We start from the raw sequence: 18,064 nt of genomic DNA on the forward strand, positions 1-18,064 counted from the left end.
TCCCCTCGCCAGGTCGACCCCGAGTCGACTGGGACACGCTCTCATGGACTCGTCCACGCCGAAGCCGCTCAAGATGTCCCGAGCGTCAAATCGCGGCGTCATGCCCTTGCCGGGCCGTCCCGACCACAGCGCCCGTTCAACGACACCTGCAAGACCCCGGCGGGGCGAAAGTCCTTCCCATTTTATCGCAGCGCGAATCTCTGGCATCCGGCGCGAAATCGAGCGGCAAGTGCGAGAGAAACCGCGTGGCGAGCAAACGGCGGCCTTACGGAATTTAGGCCGACTCCCCCCGCGGGGGAACGGGTGGCGAGCTTCGCCGACCTGCCTACCAGCGAGCCGCTCGCCACGAAAACCGATGCAGAGCGCCGCTGATTCCAAAGACTGAGCAGGCTCCGTGGGTAACGCACGCTCTTCCGCGATGGGATGGACGTCCGCCGCAACCTGCTCGCTCCTGGCGCTTCTCTGCGTCTCCGCCGCTTCGTCCGCTCTGAGCCTGCCGGATCGCGGGACGCCGGATGAAGCCCATTGGGGATTGAGAATCGCCTCTTCTGCGGCTCTGAGAGACGAGCCCGTCGGCAGGTCCGCAGGTAAGAGCAGTGCTACGAGGTCTATGGCCAGTGATGATCGACAAGTGACAGCTGTCAAGGACGTCTCGACTTCCCGCGGCGATGACGGCGGCGCGCCAGTGCAGAGGTCGGAGCTACGGTTGCCGGTTACGAGTGGTGTTCAACTTGAGGATTACGATGATTCGACGGAAGCTGCTGCCGCGAACGCTGAGGGCACGACGAGTATACTCGACTTAGTCGCGTCTGTATCAGCAAGTGGCAACAGGACGACCCCCGAAGACGAGGAGTCTGAGGAAGAGGAGGATGATGAGTATGGTTCTACGGATGATGTGGATGATAGCGATACAGTGTCTGAACCACCGGAAACGGATCAACGTACGGTCTCGACAGTCACACCAGCGAAAGTGATCGCTGACTCCGAAGTGGGCAATGCGCTTCCAAAGGAAGGTGTGCGAGCCAGCCCCGATATCAACGCTGAGGAATCGGGAGTTGTCGAATCCCAAACAACAGATTCCACAAAGACGGGGCTTGCTGACGCGTCGGCAACAACGATTGCTTCTGATGTTGACTCAGGACCAACGAGCAGCACTACGTCAGTGGCAATTGAGTCCACCAACGTTCCAATTTCGTCCACGGATGCTACTACCACCATGAAAGCGGATGCAGTGTTTTCCCAGACGGATCCTACCGCAGACCCCAGGACATCCACAGCAACGGCTACATCTGTAACCAACAGCTCCGATCCCGCAGATGCCAACGCCGCAGCGACAGAAATTGTGATAGTCACCGCGAATGTACAAGTAGAGATGGCTCCCAAGGCTATTCCTAAGAAGAGCGGATTTCTAATTACGAAACCGAAATCGAAGAGTGGTAATAGCACAAAGTCTTCTTCCAATTCCACAGCCACAACGTCCCGTAGCACCGCTAAAACTACACCACGTCCCACCGTGCAAACGAAGGCGTCTACAAGTAAGGCTTCTGCTAAACCTGTTAATCCCACTTCGCCTCCTGCTGCTGCAGTGTCAACAAAGGGGTCTACTGGTAAGCCTTCTGCTAAACCTGCTAATGCCACTTCGTCTCCTGCTCTTGCCGTGTCAACTGAGGCGTCTGCTACTAAGACTTCTACTAAACCGACGCCCATAACAACAAACACTACAGCTCCTGTTGTCTCCGCTGCACCTGTGACCAAAAGCAATCTAACCATATCGCTAACAAACCCTGTAGAAACTTCAAATGCAGTATTTGAGAATGGAACGCGAGAGGTGGAGGATCTTGGTCCTACGGAGGCCAGCCTGGACCCGACAACGACTGAGGTAGCGACGGAACCGACCACCACTAGGGATTACCAACCGGAGGTGAACGATTTCTTGAACCAGCTCACCAGCCGGTTACTGCCGGTGGCCACGCGGTTCTTGGGCGACGGAAACCTTACCTCAGACTGCGTCACCCATCTGTGGAAACTGTACCAAGGGATTCGTCGACAGGACGCTTGGGCGCTCAGGTGTAAGTCATAATTTTCCTTTGCGTGCGAGCGCGAAACTTCGGTTTTAGTTGGTCATTTATTTCTGTTTTGGGTTTTTGTTTGGTCGTTGTGCACGACTTATTTTTTAGGTGTCGCTCTAAATTATATACACTTAAAACGGCCCAACCTTCGTTTTGTGACCTTTAAGTCTGTCAGGTTGACTCTTTTCGGTAGTTTATTTCTTATCTGGGGGAACCTCGTATTTTTGTATCCACCTTTCTAGTCTCACGTATGTACTTATAATTTAGCCGTGATCTTTGATTATAGTTCATAAATAAAACTACAAAGTACGATAAACATCATGGCACCTTTTTTCTCTGTCATTTGCTAGACAGCTGGAATGCAGGAATTATTTTTGTAGCTCATAAATCATGTGAATTCAAATAACAAAAAATATATTTGTTTTACCCGTAAAAAGCGCACCAATTGTACGTAAACCGGCCACATAAAACAATGCGATGCTTATTGTTTATTTGATTTTCACGATCTGAATCTCTCGTCTCCGAACACAAGCTAACTCCCATACGACGCTATCCCACTATCCAGCCATTCCGTCTACGGAAAACCCTTAGCCCTAAATATACGCGCTATTTTTGCATTCCTACAAAAAAGTAAAAAATAAAATTCCAGATGCGTCAAGGCGAGCAGCAAAAAAAACCCCTCAAAACCCTTCTTTTGCGGAGCTTGAATACCCAGCATAGTTCTCGCAGAACGTGCAATAGATAGCAGAGATATCAGTGCACTCTGTCACGGTCAAACTCAGTAGACGAGTTGCGTAATTCCATAGAGCCTGTTCGAAGAGGAAAGTAGCTCAGCACACTTTTCGAGCGACGTGATATCCCACACACCTGGTTTACCTTCGAGGGCTCTTAATGAAAGTGTCGTTGCCTGTTGTTTGAACGGGGCCACCGGCCGCTAGGTTTCTTCATACGCAGGCGTTGTGCAGGGCACATTTTTTTCTGTATTTTTTTACTTACATAAAACAAGACGAGAATGTTGTGCAGGTGCTGAATTCGCAGATCTCGTTCTTGGAGCCCAAGGGCTCTCGAAGCATGCCTCCCTGCGAGTCGTGTGGAATACTAATTCTTATGGACTTCCCATAATCGTGCTCGTGCAAGCTTTTTGCAGTGTGAAAAAAAAGGCTAGTCGGTGCCGAAATTAGGCGATGTTTTTGTCCACTATTTGGGTCGTACATTATTAGATGGAGAAATCTCACATAATTTCGATCAAAGGCCGTTGTTGGTGCGTCAACAGACTTGTTTTATGCCTCCGTAGCATAAAGCGATTTCTTTCGGTTAGCGTGGGAGCTGACATTTAGAAAGGTACGTCACATCTGCAAACATTAAAAGGAAACTTCACTTCTTAAACATACGTTTTAATGTACCTAGATAGGGCAAGTCTGTCGCAAAATAAACTTGCCTAAAAGTACATGTACCTCAATGTTCACGACGCAAAACGTATTTTGTGTTAAGAGCGATTTTAAAACATGCTTCTATTTTGAGACGTCGACCTCACAATAAACACTGGTTTTAAGATCATTCTTAAATAGTCTCACGAAGTAACTATTGTTCTAGATTATTTGTTTTCAAAGGGGGGGGGGGGGGGGGGGGGGAGTTTGTCCTCTGAGATACATAATCCATCCAGGCACTCTAAAAATGTTTTAGCAGTTTAGTTTTATTTTAGGATTCATTGCACTAGTCACCGTGCGTCAGGGATATTTATCCAGCGCAACAGTATAAGTGAGCTCCAGAGCAAGTCTGTTTCTGTAGACTTGCTTACTAAAATTATGTTTACGAGTCAAGAGTTTCTATTGCAATCTCAAGCTTGAATCTCAATCTATCACTCAATTATGTTTAAAAGTTTTTTTTTTTGCGAGCACAAAACAAAGCACTATCATAAATAAGACCCGTGTAACAATTTTCCTGAAAAACTAATAAAAACAAACGTATTTACCAATTAGAGTTGTTATTCGTAAGTCACAACGTCAACATCGGTTATCTTATTTAAAAGCAAAAACATTCTTGTACAAATGGATATCACTCACTTTTAACAAAACATAATCTTATTTCAGAATTTTTATGACGGCACGGCATTTGACGTAATAGACCATGACTACAAAACTATAAAATCAAAAATAATAAAATTTACATTGTTGCTTTACAATAACCAGCACAATCGCACTGTCTTAGGCAAGCCTTTCAATTCGCTCCATCATTGATCCCTAAGATGATATGAAAACAGAACTGAAAGCGTGAGGACCGTGCTAGAGATGCGAGAAACCGCAAATGCTGTTTTGCCGTTCCAATGCAGTCACTGGTTATGCATTGATTGCATGAAATTGACGCTACAACGCTTGCTGTAATAGACAATAATACAGCTTACCATATTCCTCTTTTATCTGTAATTTAGAGCATCCTCCCCGCCGAGGAGAAGTACCAATGACTGTAGCCTGCTGAAAGTGATGGTATTGACACTCCGCGTGAAAATGACCAATCAAATTAGAGAAAAAAACTGAAAACAAGATAACCAGTTAAGAAGGTATTGTTTAATTCGATCGATACTACAAAACATAACTAGAAAATGAGTATTATGATAGAGACAGGGCCGTAAATAAATCGTAAGGTCAAGAGCCAAGCCAAGATTGGACGCGGTCACGACTATGTTTTCCTTCAATAACGAAGATAACAAACCGCCACTAAAGATTAGAATATGCACTACATTTGTCAGCTCGAGCACCGCTCAGAACAGAGCAGGAGACAAACATTGCTAGCGATCCTCTTGAATGCACAAGTGAATGTTGGTTTTGTTGATGGTGATTGTTGTTGGCCCGTGCTTCGCAGCCTAGCATCTTCCTCTTTTCGCATCTACATACCTTCGTTGTCGTTAGAGGAAGCACGCGAAAGTGCCGCAATGCACCGAATCTGGGACAGATAGCGTTTCCCAGCAGGCAACCTTCTACTGCCCTTTCTTTCGTTGTTTATTTGTTTCTTGTTTGCTCGAAAAAAAAACATTCAATCCGTGTCCAGCTAGAGCAGGAAGAGGCGGATTTTTAGTGTTTTCCGGGTGTTTGGAAAGTCTAGCGATAACAATTGAGGAGCTTCCTGTCGGAAGAGCGCTAAGATAGTGTGCGGCCACTTCGTTGATTTGGGTGGAGTGCAAACAGTGAATAATCCAAAGTGAGAGTATACCTTAATTTTGATAGATACATTTTGACCGATAATGAAATATGTGTGTGCATTTAGTTCTTCAATTAAGGCGTTATATTTTCAGGTGGCTATATTGAGCGAGCTGTAGTATTACCCAACGCCGTAAGATGCACCTCATTGGTATATAAGGGGCCTCTGACTCAATTCTAATTCTTTATCGTACTAATCAAAAATTTCGAAATTTTATTTACACCCTTCGTACAAACGAAGTGTGACGAATAATATGATGATTATAACCTAACACTGGGGCATAAGGAGAAATTTTTCTTTTTACAGGAGGAGATAATGTGACAGGGACAGACGACGTCGTTAGTCTCTGTTATTTTCTCTTGCACTGTAAAAACGTTTCCTCTTTCTGTCCAGGTCTTGGGTTAAAATCATCATGGTAAACTTCCACCAGCTCGCCTGCGTACTAACTGTAATTACGGATACGATATATTTTAATTTAATTTTATCCGACTAAAGTAAAAAAATAATGACAAACTCCTCCCATTATTCTTGTCACTTTTCTGCCAGAAATTCACTGTTGGTTGTTGTTGTTTCCTTGGGCGAGCTGTTACTTTTTTTAGCAACGTAAAGTTTCAATCATTCCATGCACAATGCCATAACAGAACGAGAAATTACATCGGCCTAATGATGACACGCTACAAAAAGGGCTTTAAATATATCTAGTAAAACAAAAATATATAAAAAATTGCTAAATATATAAATAACAAAAAATCAAAACAGAAGATGAGTTTTATTCCCGAATTTTGACATGACGTTACGAGTTTCATGTGTTCATTATTAGCACATCGATCATTATCTTTTATTAACCATTATTACAGCTCATAGTTTTCAAAACTTTTTTTACCACAGAAATATCTTCATTTACAAAGGCCATTTATTCAAGGTGTTCGATGTTAAATCGAGCAGATTTTTTTTATAAGGAGTAAGGCTTAGGCAAGTTTTCTCTTTGCCATGTATTTATCATGCTTGGCGGACATTATATGATGGAAAAATCGTCATGCTTTGTTTACTAATTAACAAAACTCTGTTCATTAACTTTTTAGTTGTTCGTTTTAGGGGTCATGTTGGAATCGCATTTTTGACGGCAACTACTGTTAGAAATAAGACCAATTTAAAGAATGAGCAAAAGGTACTGGTTTATAAGATATTAATCGTTCAATGTTCACGTTTTTTTTTTTCACCCGATTTAAGAGTTCGCTTAAAAAGGAGCCTTGCAAGCCCTGCCGACAATGACGATTGAAAGAGCGACGTAGTCGTTTCAGTCACGTAGTCACTTGTGTCTTCGGCACTGCCGAAATAGACACAACATGATTGAAACCACTACATCACTCTTCCACGCGTCATTGGGGACAGGTCTTGCAGCGCTCTTTTAAACCCCAATTTTTGTTTTCATCGAGCAAAAAAAAAACGTGGAACTTGATCGGTTATTGTATTAAAAAGCATTACCTTTTCGCAAATTCTTGAAATGGATCTGGTTTGTATTAGTAATTGACGTCAATCTGCAATTGCAACGTAACCTCTAAAATCAATAATTAAAAATTATATATTTTAGCTCATTAGTAAACTTTCCGTGACCATTGCTTCCTGATCTAATGTACGCCGAGCCTCATCACTGCATGGTGAAGAGAAAACTCGTCCAACCATCACCCCCTGTTTATTTTTTATTTGTTCGAATTAGAATTAAGCATCCCGTATATCAAATCATTTAGTCCACAAAGCACAATAAAACTACTTTCAAGTTAGACATTCCTTTCTCCTTGTCGCGCTCGCTGAAACGTTCGTTAATTTGTATTATCCTTTTCTGCAGTTTCCAAAGTGCCCTTTCGTGATCCAAGAAAATACTTCTTCGTGCAACCCATGCAAAAAAGATATAAAAAAAAGCTTCATGTCCTAAACTGACCGCATAATAGAGCTAAAACGTGACAGCCACCCGGAAGTATTGCATAAAAAAACATATGCATCTGAGGTCTGCACAGGAAGCGCCAACAAAGCCGTGATATGAAAAATCTGCGCCGATTAGAGCTGCTCGAGATTTGAACAATGAGCGCACCGTGAGCTACTCCCGCGCGCGTCTTCCGCCCACGTACATTATTTCAATTTTCTTTTCTAAACATTCCTGAGCTATGTCGGTTAAAATTATCAACCCAAGAACTCGCCTTTTACCATATTTTCTTTTTCTGTAAAAACGAATTCATTAGCTCGATCTAACCAGTTTAATAGAATGTAAGGATGTCATCTAGATACCCGCGTGGTAATCCCCTTGGGTAATTTAAGAAGATTAACGCGGACGTTTACAGCGAGAACCAGATGAAACGACAGATAAGTGCAGCGTCTCTCCTTACTGATTTATGCATTTCTTCTAGGAATTTGACTATCTGTTCGCAAGCACGTACGAACGAAGCAAACATCTCATATTCACGCAAGATTCGATTTATCTTCACCCGTTGGCAAGTAATGCTTTGAACAAGCCAAAAGCTTTACACCCTTATAAGTGTAAATCAATTGCAACATCTTTAGGGTGCAGTTGATTATGAGGCTGTAACAATATCTTCCGTCGTTGTAACGCCCCAAATATGTTACGGCAGCACCCTTAGGATTCTGGTGAAAACCCCAAAAATTATAGGCTGGGGGTCTTAGCAGCCTCTAGGGATATTTTAGCAGCAACAAATTTACAAGCAGCAAGCACCACATGCAGTGCTCAGGTGCACAGAAGCAGCGAATGCTGACGCAATGAATCAAGCACGAGAGAGGAATCACGACCCTCTTGAATGCTTCACCTCCTTATGCGTACTCCACAATCCAAAACACTCATTTGCAGGCGACCCGCTCGAAAATTACGAAGGCTACACGTATGTTGTTTTGCTTTCGTCAATATTCTATGTAAGGTACAATATATCTAAGTTCAATAAATGCACCTTCATATAACAAGCAAGAACTACAAGCTAACATTATTCGACATAGTCGCAACCTACGCTAAAGCTTTTTGAAACTGGTGTTCATGCGGCGAGCACCTTTCTAATAGGGTGTTCAACTAACTTCACCATAGCACCCTACACACACCCTTTCAAGTTGAAGAGTGTTCTTTTTTTTTTCGATTGAAAAAGGTGTATTACTCGAAATAAGTCGACTGAAAGTGTGTATACACATAAAGAAAATGATCTGGGAGCTACTTATCCTGCAGAACGCGAGACAACGAATCACGGCGTAAAATAGAAGAATCTTAGCACATGACAAACAAAGCTCATAACGCGATTAGATAAAAAAAATATGATGTACGCAGTGACAATGAATAAGCGCAACGTTTTGCGCATTGTCCCTAAGCGCGTCACATTGTTGGCTTAATCGCATTCCCCGTTTTGCCATTCTCTGGGATCCTTTTATTGTTCCCCATGATTAATTGTCAAGTGGTGTACTGAAAATCAAACTCAGAGTCTTGTTTTGGTGTAGTCATGGGTGTAAGTCTCTTGAAAACTCTTACGTCCTTAAAAGTATAACATTTTTTGTGTGAATTTTTCTCATTCAATATGTGCAAAGTGCTCTACGCGCGATTGCGTCTGCCTTTTTTTCTCGTTTGCTTATCAGACTGAAACGCAGTCGACCAAGACAAGGCAAACTTCTCTTTCTTCCCTCTCTTGTTGTGTTCGTCTTTATATATATATATATATATATATATATAAAGACTTCCTGACGAAGGCCGGACTCCGGCCGAAACGTCGAAGATTAAATCGTCCGTTGTTGCTGTTTTTCACTAAGGGTTTTTTTCTTCTCAGTTTTATATATATATATATATATATATAGAGAGAGAGAGAGAGAGAGAGGGGGGAGAGGTTCTGTATCATCGCAAAATAGCTCCGTTCTCATATGTCACGTGAATACGATTAACCTCTCATCCGACAGTTAAGGGTCACTTTTAGTTCAGCACACGCCTGATTGATGCGCTCAAAAAACATCCGTAAATGGGACGATAGGAACGCAACAAGGACTCTTATAAGTGAATCGTGCATTTTTTATATGTTTAATAAAAGATACCCGTTAGGCACGTAGTTTTCAAGAACGTGCTGTGAGGTCTGTGAAGTACATGCTGTGAAGCCATACATTCGGACGCCGTCATAGCCAGTCTCTATATTTCTATCAAACTCTTGTAAGGGGCTGTGGTTATATTCGCGACTCCTGCGACTTACAGGGGTCGCCACAATAGGGCAAATATGGCGGTCTTAGATAGGTCGCGTCGTGCCATGTGGCTGCTCAGCGCACAACGTTCGCGTTTCAGCATGCAAGCATGTAACTCAAAATGATTTTCCCTGATCTTTGTTCGTACGTTACAAACCTGAGACGATGTGTTGGCGTAAAAGAGCTTCCAGAGGCTTGACGTTCTTCGGCGGGGCGATAGAAGGATGGCAGGGCTGATGAATGTTGACAAACGCACAATGTCTGGTTCGCGCTGTGTCATAGGTTGCGTTTAGGGTGACCAGGACAACACGCTTATACGACAATAACAACAGTGTTACCGGAACAAGTGTTCTATCGCTCCATTCGCAGACCACATGTAATCACGGAAGCCACAAGGGACAAACAAAAATCGGGAAAGAAACTGTTTTCTTCAGTTCAGTGTTTTCCCACGAGATGCCGTACGTTTTGCTGGAGTCGTGAAAAACGTGTGCTCCAACGTAAAACACCGCATGTCTGGTATTTCCTCAAGACGTTCTACTGCACGGCATTTACACACGTCATGGTGTCCCCTCACGTCGCAGTGTCACGTGACGTGACGTCAGGGCATGTGACGTCTTTTTGTCACGTGGCGTCACTGTCATATGCGACGTCATTGTATCACGCGATGACGGTCACGCTGATTGCGTCACGTCAACGCCGCCACGTGATAACGGTATTCACGTGATGAATCCACGGTGAACTTCTTAGAACGCTGATTACTTCACATGAAGACCGTGACGTCTTCAGAGTGACATCACCATTGAGGCTACATACCGCACGCACGAAAGCGCAATGAACTCGCCCTTTGAGTGCTATGCATTTCAAACCGTATTGTTGTCGTTCTGCATGGGGGCATACATCGTGAACCTGTGGATGTCCAAAAACCGGGCCGTCGTCGACGTGCTGCATTCACACTCACTTCCTAGAGAGAACAATTTACACAGGGCGTAGCGGAACGCGCTACGACTACGTAAGAATGCAAGAGGCGATGCGGACACTTGCAGTCAATTATGACGCCATCGTACAACCGCCGCTTCATCCACGAGTAAACAACGTTTATTTCCCTCCGTATTTGAGGTTATAATGTCAAGTGTCAGGACCGGTATCGTGCTAGAACTACAAAAAGGCAATAACTAGCGGGGCCACCTGGGATCAATGACCCGTTTGTTCGCCGTCTTGAGACAGCCAGTCTGGATCTTTACCAACGGCACCGGGAAATGCGGATAAGTGACACAAGATTAAAGTTGTGGTAGATGTTCCTAAGGCAAATTCATTGCATGTATTCGTAATCTTATTATGTGATCAAGACGAGGCCTACGAGCCATAATCTGGCATCCCAATCATAGCTTTAGTTCGGACCACGTTGTTCTTATTTGGTCGTCTTTTCTTAATAGCTCCCAAGTATATGGGTTTTTTATTGACAGAATCAACTTCTCTTTCTGTAAAATTTAATAAAAAAACCTTGATTCTATCTGTATATCTTTTTTTCCGTGCTCGATATTTTGCAATTTCTTCTTTTTTTCTAAGTGTGGGATTCTGTAATATTTCGTGAACACAAGATTTCACCATTTAACGTCATTTATGATGTCCTATCTTCTATTGTGTGGCATATTCACGATCTATTTTTTGCGATATTTTTTTAAATCACAAAAATTTCAAACATTAGCCAGTTTAAAAATGACGTCAATTAAGGAAATTTATAACAATGTCCTTGTTACGTTATCTTGCCTTTGGACATGTCTAAAAATATTTTGCGCGCGTACACTACATGTAAAACACGGTGCTATAACGTGTAAACACTATACAAAACACGCACTATAGACTGACCTAAAGTACAACATACATTTAATGAGCGGTGTTTAGATAATGAGGGGAGCTTCAAGTGCCATGGACCGACAACCAAACATACATAGTTTGAAGTATCCCAGACAATTTAAAATTATACCTGAACGACACCCTCAAAAATTAAAGATGGCCAACTGCACAATTTCGACAAAAATAATAGTTTTAAAACCCAAATCTGAAGTTTCTGCGCGAGTTGGTGACGTAGATGGCAACCCTGGTGCCTCGGCGTTGTTTCTTGCTTCCCCGAAACAAAAGTGTCGAACACGGTAACGAGCGCACTTATTTTCGTTTTCGTGAAGGATACGTCTTCATCTTCACCTTCGTCGGGAATCAGCACTCGGGTTTCGATCAAATCGTATGGCACAAAACCCAGCTTCGCCAAGCACTCGATAATATTTTGTTCGAAGAGATCTGAAGGTCGCTCGGCACGAAACAGCTCTAATCAGCAGTCACCGTTGATTACCCGGCCACTCACAGCATACAGTTGGTTCAACCTTTTAAAGTCGCCATATGCAGAAGGAGAAGGCAGAAAGTGGGCCGAGCGCTTGCCTCTGCCACTTCCCCGCTTTGTCTTTCATATTTAGAAAGAAGCGTCATCAGGCATTCGCAAGAGCTGTAAAAATATTTGTATTATATGCCATTAATAAACGTTACGAAAATGAAACTGAGGAATTTAACTTCCTTCGTCAGATTTACGTCAATGTAAAGGCATTTTTTTTTTTTTTTTTTTTTTTTTTTTGCTGATGTGATACCATTTTGAAGCGCTTAGGACAACCAAACATTATCATTTTGGGGAGGTGAGTGGCCGTTTTTGAATTTATTCTACGTCTAAGCGGGTGGATCTCTGATAGTTTTTGCTAACACACCTACCTTCATTGGTATTCATTCTAAAATATAGAAGCTCAGACAGCCTTACTCTTGGGATTGCGTAATTGGCCCTGTTAATACTTCCCCATTAACTGGTTTTAAGTTTCACACCCACTGTAGTGAACCGATTACGGTAACCCGCAACAATAAAAGTGAACTTTTATTACCCCCGCCTAAAAATTGCGTCAGAATATGAAGTTGTAGTTCGCTCCATAGACCGAATCACTAAATCGGGATAAAAGACAATGCACACAAGGAGGATGTGGTCCCGCCCTCCGATGCTTAGTTCTGGGACTCGAAAATACAATACGCGGAACCCCAGATTCATTAAGCTGTTAAAATAGAGGTTGGAATAGACTGCCACAGTCTTACGTAACAATGCGACAGTGTGTTCTATTACCGGAGGCCGCCCATCTGGCATTTTGTTCCCATCGGTTGGCACGCGGCAGTGCCAGGTCGTACCGCCGCCAACTGCAAAGACATATCAATTTCTGGCACGCCATATTCATCCTCTTTCTTATGTGCAGCTCCCTCATCGTCTCCTTCGTCTGCGAGGCGACCTTCGCGCGCTCTGTAATCATCTGTTGGACTTGTCTCCAGCAAGTGCGGTTCGAGGTTGCGCGCTGCTGTTGTTATTCACCGGATATTGGCTCCCTCCTCTCCTTAATTGGAACGACGTCTGAGTCAAACAAATGCGGTACAGACAGGTTGCTTTGAGGCTACATTCAGGGGGAATATTGAAACGTGCAAACTCAGCGTGCAAAAAGCGCGTACTCCGATGCAGGACTAACATAGCTCCTGAATTTGCTCGGTACATAAAAATTTAAAGACGTGTACAAATTTCTGTAACGCGAAATTAGAGCGCAGCTCTTGATATATTTTGATTTTGCGATTTACCGTGCTAAACAATTTGAGAAAGAAATATACATGTACAAATATAGACATCGTGCTCCTGCCTACATAGTATAAATAATATTTAGATTATTTATATATATATATATATAATTCATTATTTACTATAATAATACTTATATAAGGAGGAGAAGGGAAGGGCACGGAGCACCCTCCCTCCTCCTTCTTTTCCGATTATGCCGACGGCGACGGCAACACCGACGCCGCAAAACACGAGAACGAGCGCAGAAAGAGCTGTGCTCTAAAAAAAAACTGCTTTGTCATTTTAATTTTGAGGTGGATCAGAAGCGGACGTAATTATTAAGTCGCTTTCTGTTTCATTACTTTATTCAAATTAACTTATTCGTGGTTCGTTTGCTTCAAGTTCGATATCTCTTTTCACTATATTTTTAAGTTGAAAGTTTCTACGCAAGAGCCCTCTCACTCGTCAGAGCGGGGAATTTGTAGTTTCTTTGTCAGCCATTTATGGCATAACGTCAAGCGTTGAGCCGACGCACTGGAGACTAGAGGTCGACCAGGGTCTCGGGCTCTGAGTCTAGAAAAGCCCCCTTGTTTATGGTCCCTGCAGCTTAGGAAAGGTAGAACGTGGCTTATAACGTTTATGGGTTTTCCTTTGTGATTAGTCCTTCGGCGTTCCTATCATCTGATCCCGCATTCTTATTGGCTGCGGAATGATAATGAGCTGCAGGGGACTCGCCATACCCGGCGTTACTTAAGCTGTCAAAGACTATGGTTTCTAGTATAGTACAAGAAACGCAAAAGCTGAGATACATAGAAGAATTGCTTCACAATCAGTAACCTTAGGTGCTAGATATTGACATGCTCATATTGATAAGAGATATTGATATTGATAAGAGAGCGCATACCTGCACTCTCTTACTCAACTTTCCCTCAGTCTACCCATGATCACCTTTTTGTCTTCATCGCGTGTGGGCCCGCCTTGCATAGCAAACAGCAATTAATAGTGGCGTCAAATCAGCGGGACTCTCCTGCAGATGCGTGCTCGGAACGCGGATCTGTTTTGGTCTGATGCTCCATTATCGGCTTTTCAAATTTCTTCGTCGGCTAAAAGGCTACCTTTCAAGCAGTGAATGCGGCGGGATAAGCGCACATGCATTTGCATTAAAGTTTATAAATTATGCTAATTAATTGGAAATTGCGAGAGCCAAAATAAAATTAACCTTCTGTCTGGCGTTTTAATGTGTCTATGTCACAACCCGCACCAGGATGTAACACCTTTGTGTGCGTTCAATAACTCGTCTCCCCCCCTCACCTCAAACACCCCTATCACACTTCTCGCGACTTAAATTACTTATCATACAAACATCCTTCTCAATTAAAAAAAATATTGTCTCAGTCCTCATTTCGCTGTATAAGCCATATCTTCAACATTTCTTAAACTTTTATTTAGATTGCGTGTGAGGGTAAACGCGTCATTGGTCACTCACTACACGCCTGCAGTCTGTTTTTGTTTTGTTTTTTACCACCTCAAGCTAAGGCAGCACAAAGCGTCTTCTATCACACCACTCTGTGCAGTCTGCACACCTGCATGCATTCGTTACTCCCGGATGTCCTCACTTACAACGTCGCCGTAAAAGTTCCAATCATACAGTAGCGTTCTTGACCACATCGCTGCTCTTTACAATGCGACTGTGAATCTCATTTATCAACCAAGCAATGGGTCGCTTGGTTGTCGCTGTGGCATCCAGTTATTTCTCAGACTAAGCTGCCCCAACGTGGTCACACGTAATCAAAGTTTAATGCGTGAATCGTCTTTCTTTGTTTTACATAACCAATAAAGCGCAATTCTAATTCACTATGATTGATCGTATTTACTTAACGTTCCTGCCTAACTCATATGTACCTTGTCATCAGAAAAGCATAAAAGAGCGACAGAAACTAGTCAGACAAAGTAAAATGCGGCTTAGGATTTTAATTATGGGGTAAGCGCAAGAAGATAGTGCAATATGATGGGAATATATCTGAAGCATAAATTTTTCTCAAATTAAATTGCAAGAGTAGGCAACTTTATTGTTCCTTAAAACGTGGGAACTTAAAGCACACATACAGAAATTAATTACAATTAGCTTTCCGCTATGTCGTGAAAACAAATGGATTAAAGACACCTGGAACAAACAATACCCCTCTGATCCCGTTTGTAGTTTATATGTGAAGGCAGGTGAACACATGTAGTTCTTGTATAAATAAAAAGTAACCACTTTTAAAAGTTGCTAGTGAGATGGCATACAAGTTCAAGTTATTTTTCGCACATCGAAAACAAATTTAATACGCGTTTTCTTCTGTTTTTTTTTTGTTTTTGTTTTTTTGCACTCGTAGATTGAACAATTGAGTTCAAGGTACACTCTATGGCACTGTTTGCGCAAACCTGCCATCGCCAATTTTTTCTGCTGATCTATCAGTAATGAAGGACTGTCATCAAAACCGCGATAGTCGTGGAAAGCGCTGTCTGAGTACTGACCGAAGTGAAAAACTTTAATGGTCGCCAGTACCTTTTCGAAGGAAAATGTGAAAAAGTGCCGCAGTCGCGTTCGCACTAAGTGTGCCGCGTAGCACACCAACTACAAAAATTGGGAACTCAGGCTCTGAGCGATCGTGAGTTTAAAATCTCGCTTTGGTGGCTGCGAAGAGGAGTATCACGGCCCACCGGTGCAGCTAGAACATTTCAGTCCGTCTCGGAGAACCACACTGCAGCGGTTTTCGAGCTTTCTTTTTCTCTGGGAACCGGTCTTACGTCGCGCTGGGATGATTTTGTGCTCCCCTCCTCGTCCTCCTCCGCTTCCCCCTTTGTGTTTGCGTGCTTCTCCCGATTCATTGGAGAGCGAGAGAGGAGGATGTCTGGTCTTAGGCAACCTGTCTCTTAACAGATGGCATACATCAGCGTGAACTCGAATCGTAAAACTCCCGCCAATTATCTCGAGCAGCCCATCTGAAGGGAAAGTGGATTTTTCGATAAATATGTGGCGGCCGCATCATTTGTATTACGCAAGAAATAACTCGTGTACCAGGACCTTCTCTGCGTTACGCAATGTATATAAGAGCTTAGCGTGATATATTTTAACGCTAGAAAAAAGAAAAGCCTTTTTACTGATGTGCAGATAGATCTCGCGAGGCGCATTGAAGGCTTCAGTTCTAGAGTTTTTCATTGTTTTGACAGAACAAGGACAGGAGAGTTGTGTTCTTACTAATCTAACTGGTGTGTTTATAGATGGTAGTTTATCAATAACTGATGAACGTATCTAGAGCGAAATCATACGAAAACCGAGAGAGTCGTTTTTATCGCTACCTTTGGTTTCTAGTATCAAAATAGGCCGTTTATGACAGAAAAAAAAAAAAAAAACAGGCTGGTGTAAAATAAGCACTGAGAACAAACCATAAATAACATAATTTTTTTATATATTTATATTTAAATATATATAAATATATATTTCAATATTTTTATCAATAACATTAAATTCATCACTGAGCGAAAGCCACCTCCTTTTTGTTCGAGCCATTCCCTAAGACAACAGTCTGTGCGACGAACTAGAAGATACGCACTTTTTTTTTATCATTGAAGTCGCAATATTATTCTAGTCGCACTCGCACACTCGAATATTTGCTTTGTCCTCCATTGAAAAAATTCGACTTCCACCAAAGGCGTGTCAAGTAACTTCATTCTAGAGCGGCCCTCTTAGAACCTGACCGCTTAAATAAATTGGGGCTTGAGAGACCCTCTAGGTATTCCACACAGACCTATTCCTTCCAGCCGAGATGTTAGGCAACAAAGTTTCGTAACGCCTTCCCGGCAAGTTTGTCCGCAACCATGCAGTCCGCGGAGGGTCGGTTGCCGAACGTGTTAGCGCACCGCAGATCGGAGCACGTGGAGTGAAACCTCGCGCTTCAGAACCCAGGGACATCCACTTTGATCGAGATGAGAATAATACCGACGTGCCGTCGGGTATTTCTACTGTGTGCTACACTTTAAAGACCCCAGGCTAGCAGCAGTCGTACTGCAGTGTATAATTTTTTTTATCACGCCATTTTCGGCTAACTTCCCGTTCTCTAGACAAATACTCACATCTGTATTATTATCATACAGTTCGCGCGTAGCCAGGTGGCCGTTGTGTAAATACAAATCACCACATAAAAACAAGATATGGCTCGTACATCAAACATTTGCGTCGGTAACAATATTTGTTTTATGCAAAACGTAGAGAATATTTGGTACTGTCTTTTAAAAAGAAAAACGTGTCTTAGGAAACACTTCTCTTTTTTTACAAAAAAATTAGAAGTTTATTAAGCTTCACAAGCTTTGTTAGTTAGGTCTACCACTATAATTTTTTCATTAATTTTGTTTTAAAACTGCCTGTGCTGTGCTGCTTTATTCAAACTCAGATCTGTTTATATTTTCACTGTTCTTGTTACTATCTGCTTATAGCACACCGCACACATAGCGTTCCATTCGCAATAATTGAACTTAATAAAAAGGTAATTTTTATGTATGGGAATGTTTCAAAGACTTGCAACCGAAACACTATTTGATTCTGCACCACTTCAGAGAATAACGTAGATCTGAGCACTAAATACAACGAGGGTTCCATTAACACAGATCACAAGTGCTCTTGTATCTACGCTTGAATTGCTTAATTACATTTTATAGAGACTCAAATAAAGGGGCTCGTTGACTAACTTTTTCCTGCACGTCCTCTCGCTCACTGCGATTAAACGGCAGCAGATGATAAAAGAAATGGGAAAATAAATACGCCCTTTGGTCGGATCTTTTCAGCACGCTCCTAGATATTCGTAAAGACACACCCGTCGCCACGCTCTAGACTGAAAGGCGCACTTCAAGGTCCTTCATTTATCGGCTTTCCTATGGTCTTCCACATTGTGCTACTGATCTCGTCTTTCGGTTCCGACCAAATGTA

General features: G+C 42.7%; 1 protein-coding gene across 1 annotated transcript in view; it reads left to right on the plus strand.

The window, feature by feature from the left end:
- Nucleotides 1-418: 418 nt before the first annotated feature.
- LOC120841605 (nose resistant to fluoxetine protein 6-like) overlaps nucleotides 419-18,064 on the plus strand; it is a 47,428-nt gene continuing 29,782 nt past the window's right edge. The window contains exons 1-3 of the mRNA XM_040501698.1: nucleotides 419-1,013; nucleotides 1,317-1,607; nucleotides 1,806-2,069. Coding sequence (XP_040357632.1) covers nucleotides 419-1,013; nucleotides 1,317-1,607; nucleotides 1,806-2,069 — 1,150 coding nt within the window. The remainder of the gene's footprint in view (nucleotides 1,014-1,316; nucleotides 1,608-1,805; nucleotides 2,070-18,064) is intronic.

The sequence above is a fragment of the Ixodes scapularis genome, unplaced genomic scaffold (genome assembly GCF_016920785.2).
Source record: "Ixodes scapularis isolate PalLabHiFi unplaced genomic scaffold, ASM1692078v2 PGA_scaffold3__209_contigs__length_174095766, whole genome shotgun sequence".
Classification (NCBI taxonomy): domain Eukaryota; kingdom Metazoa; phylum Arthropoda; class Arachnida; order Ixodida; family Ixodidae; genus Ixodes; species Ixodes scapularis.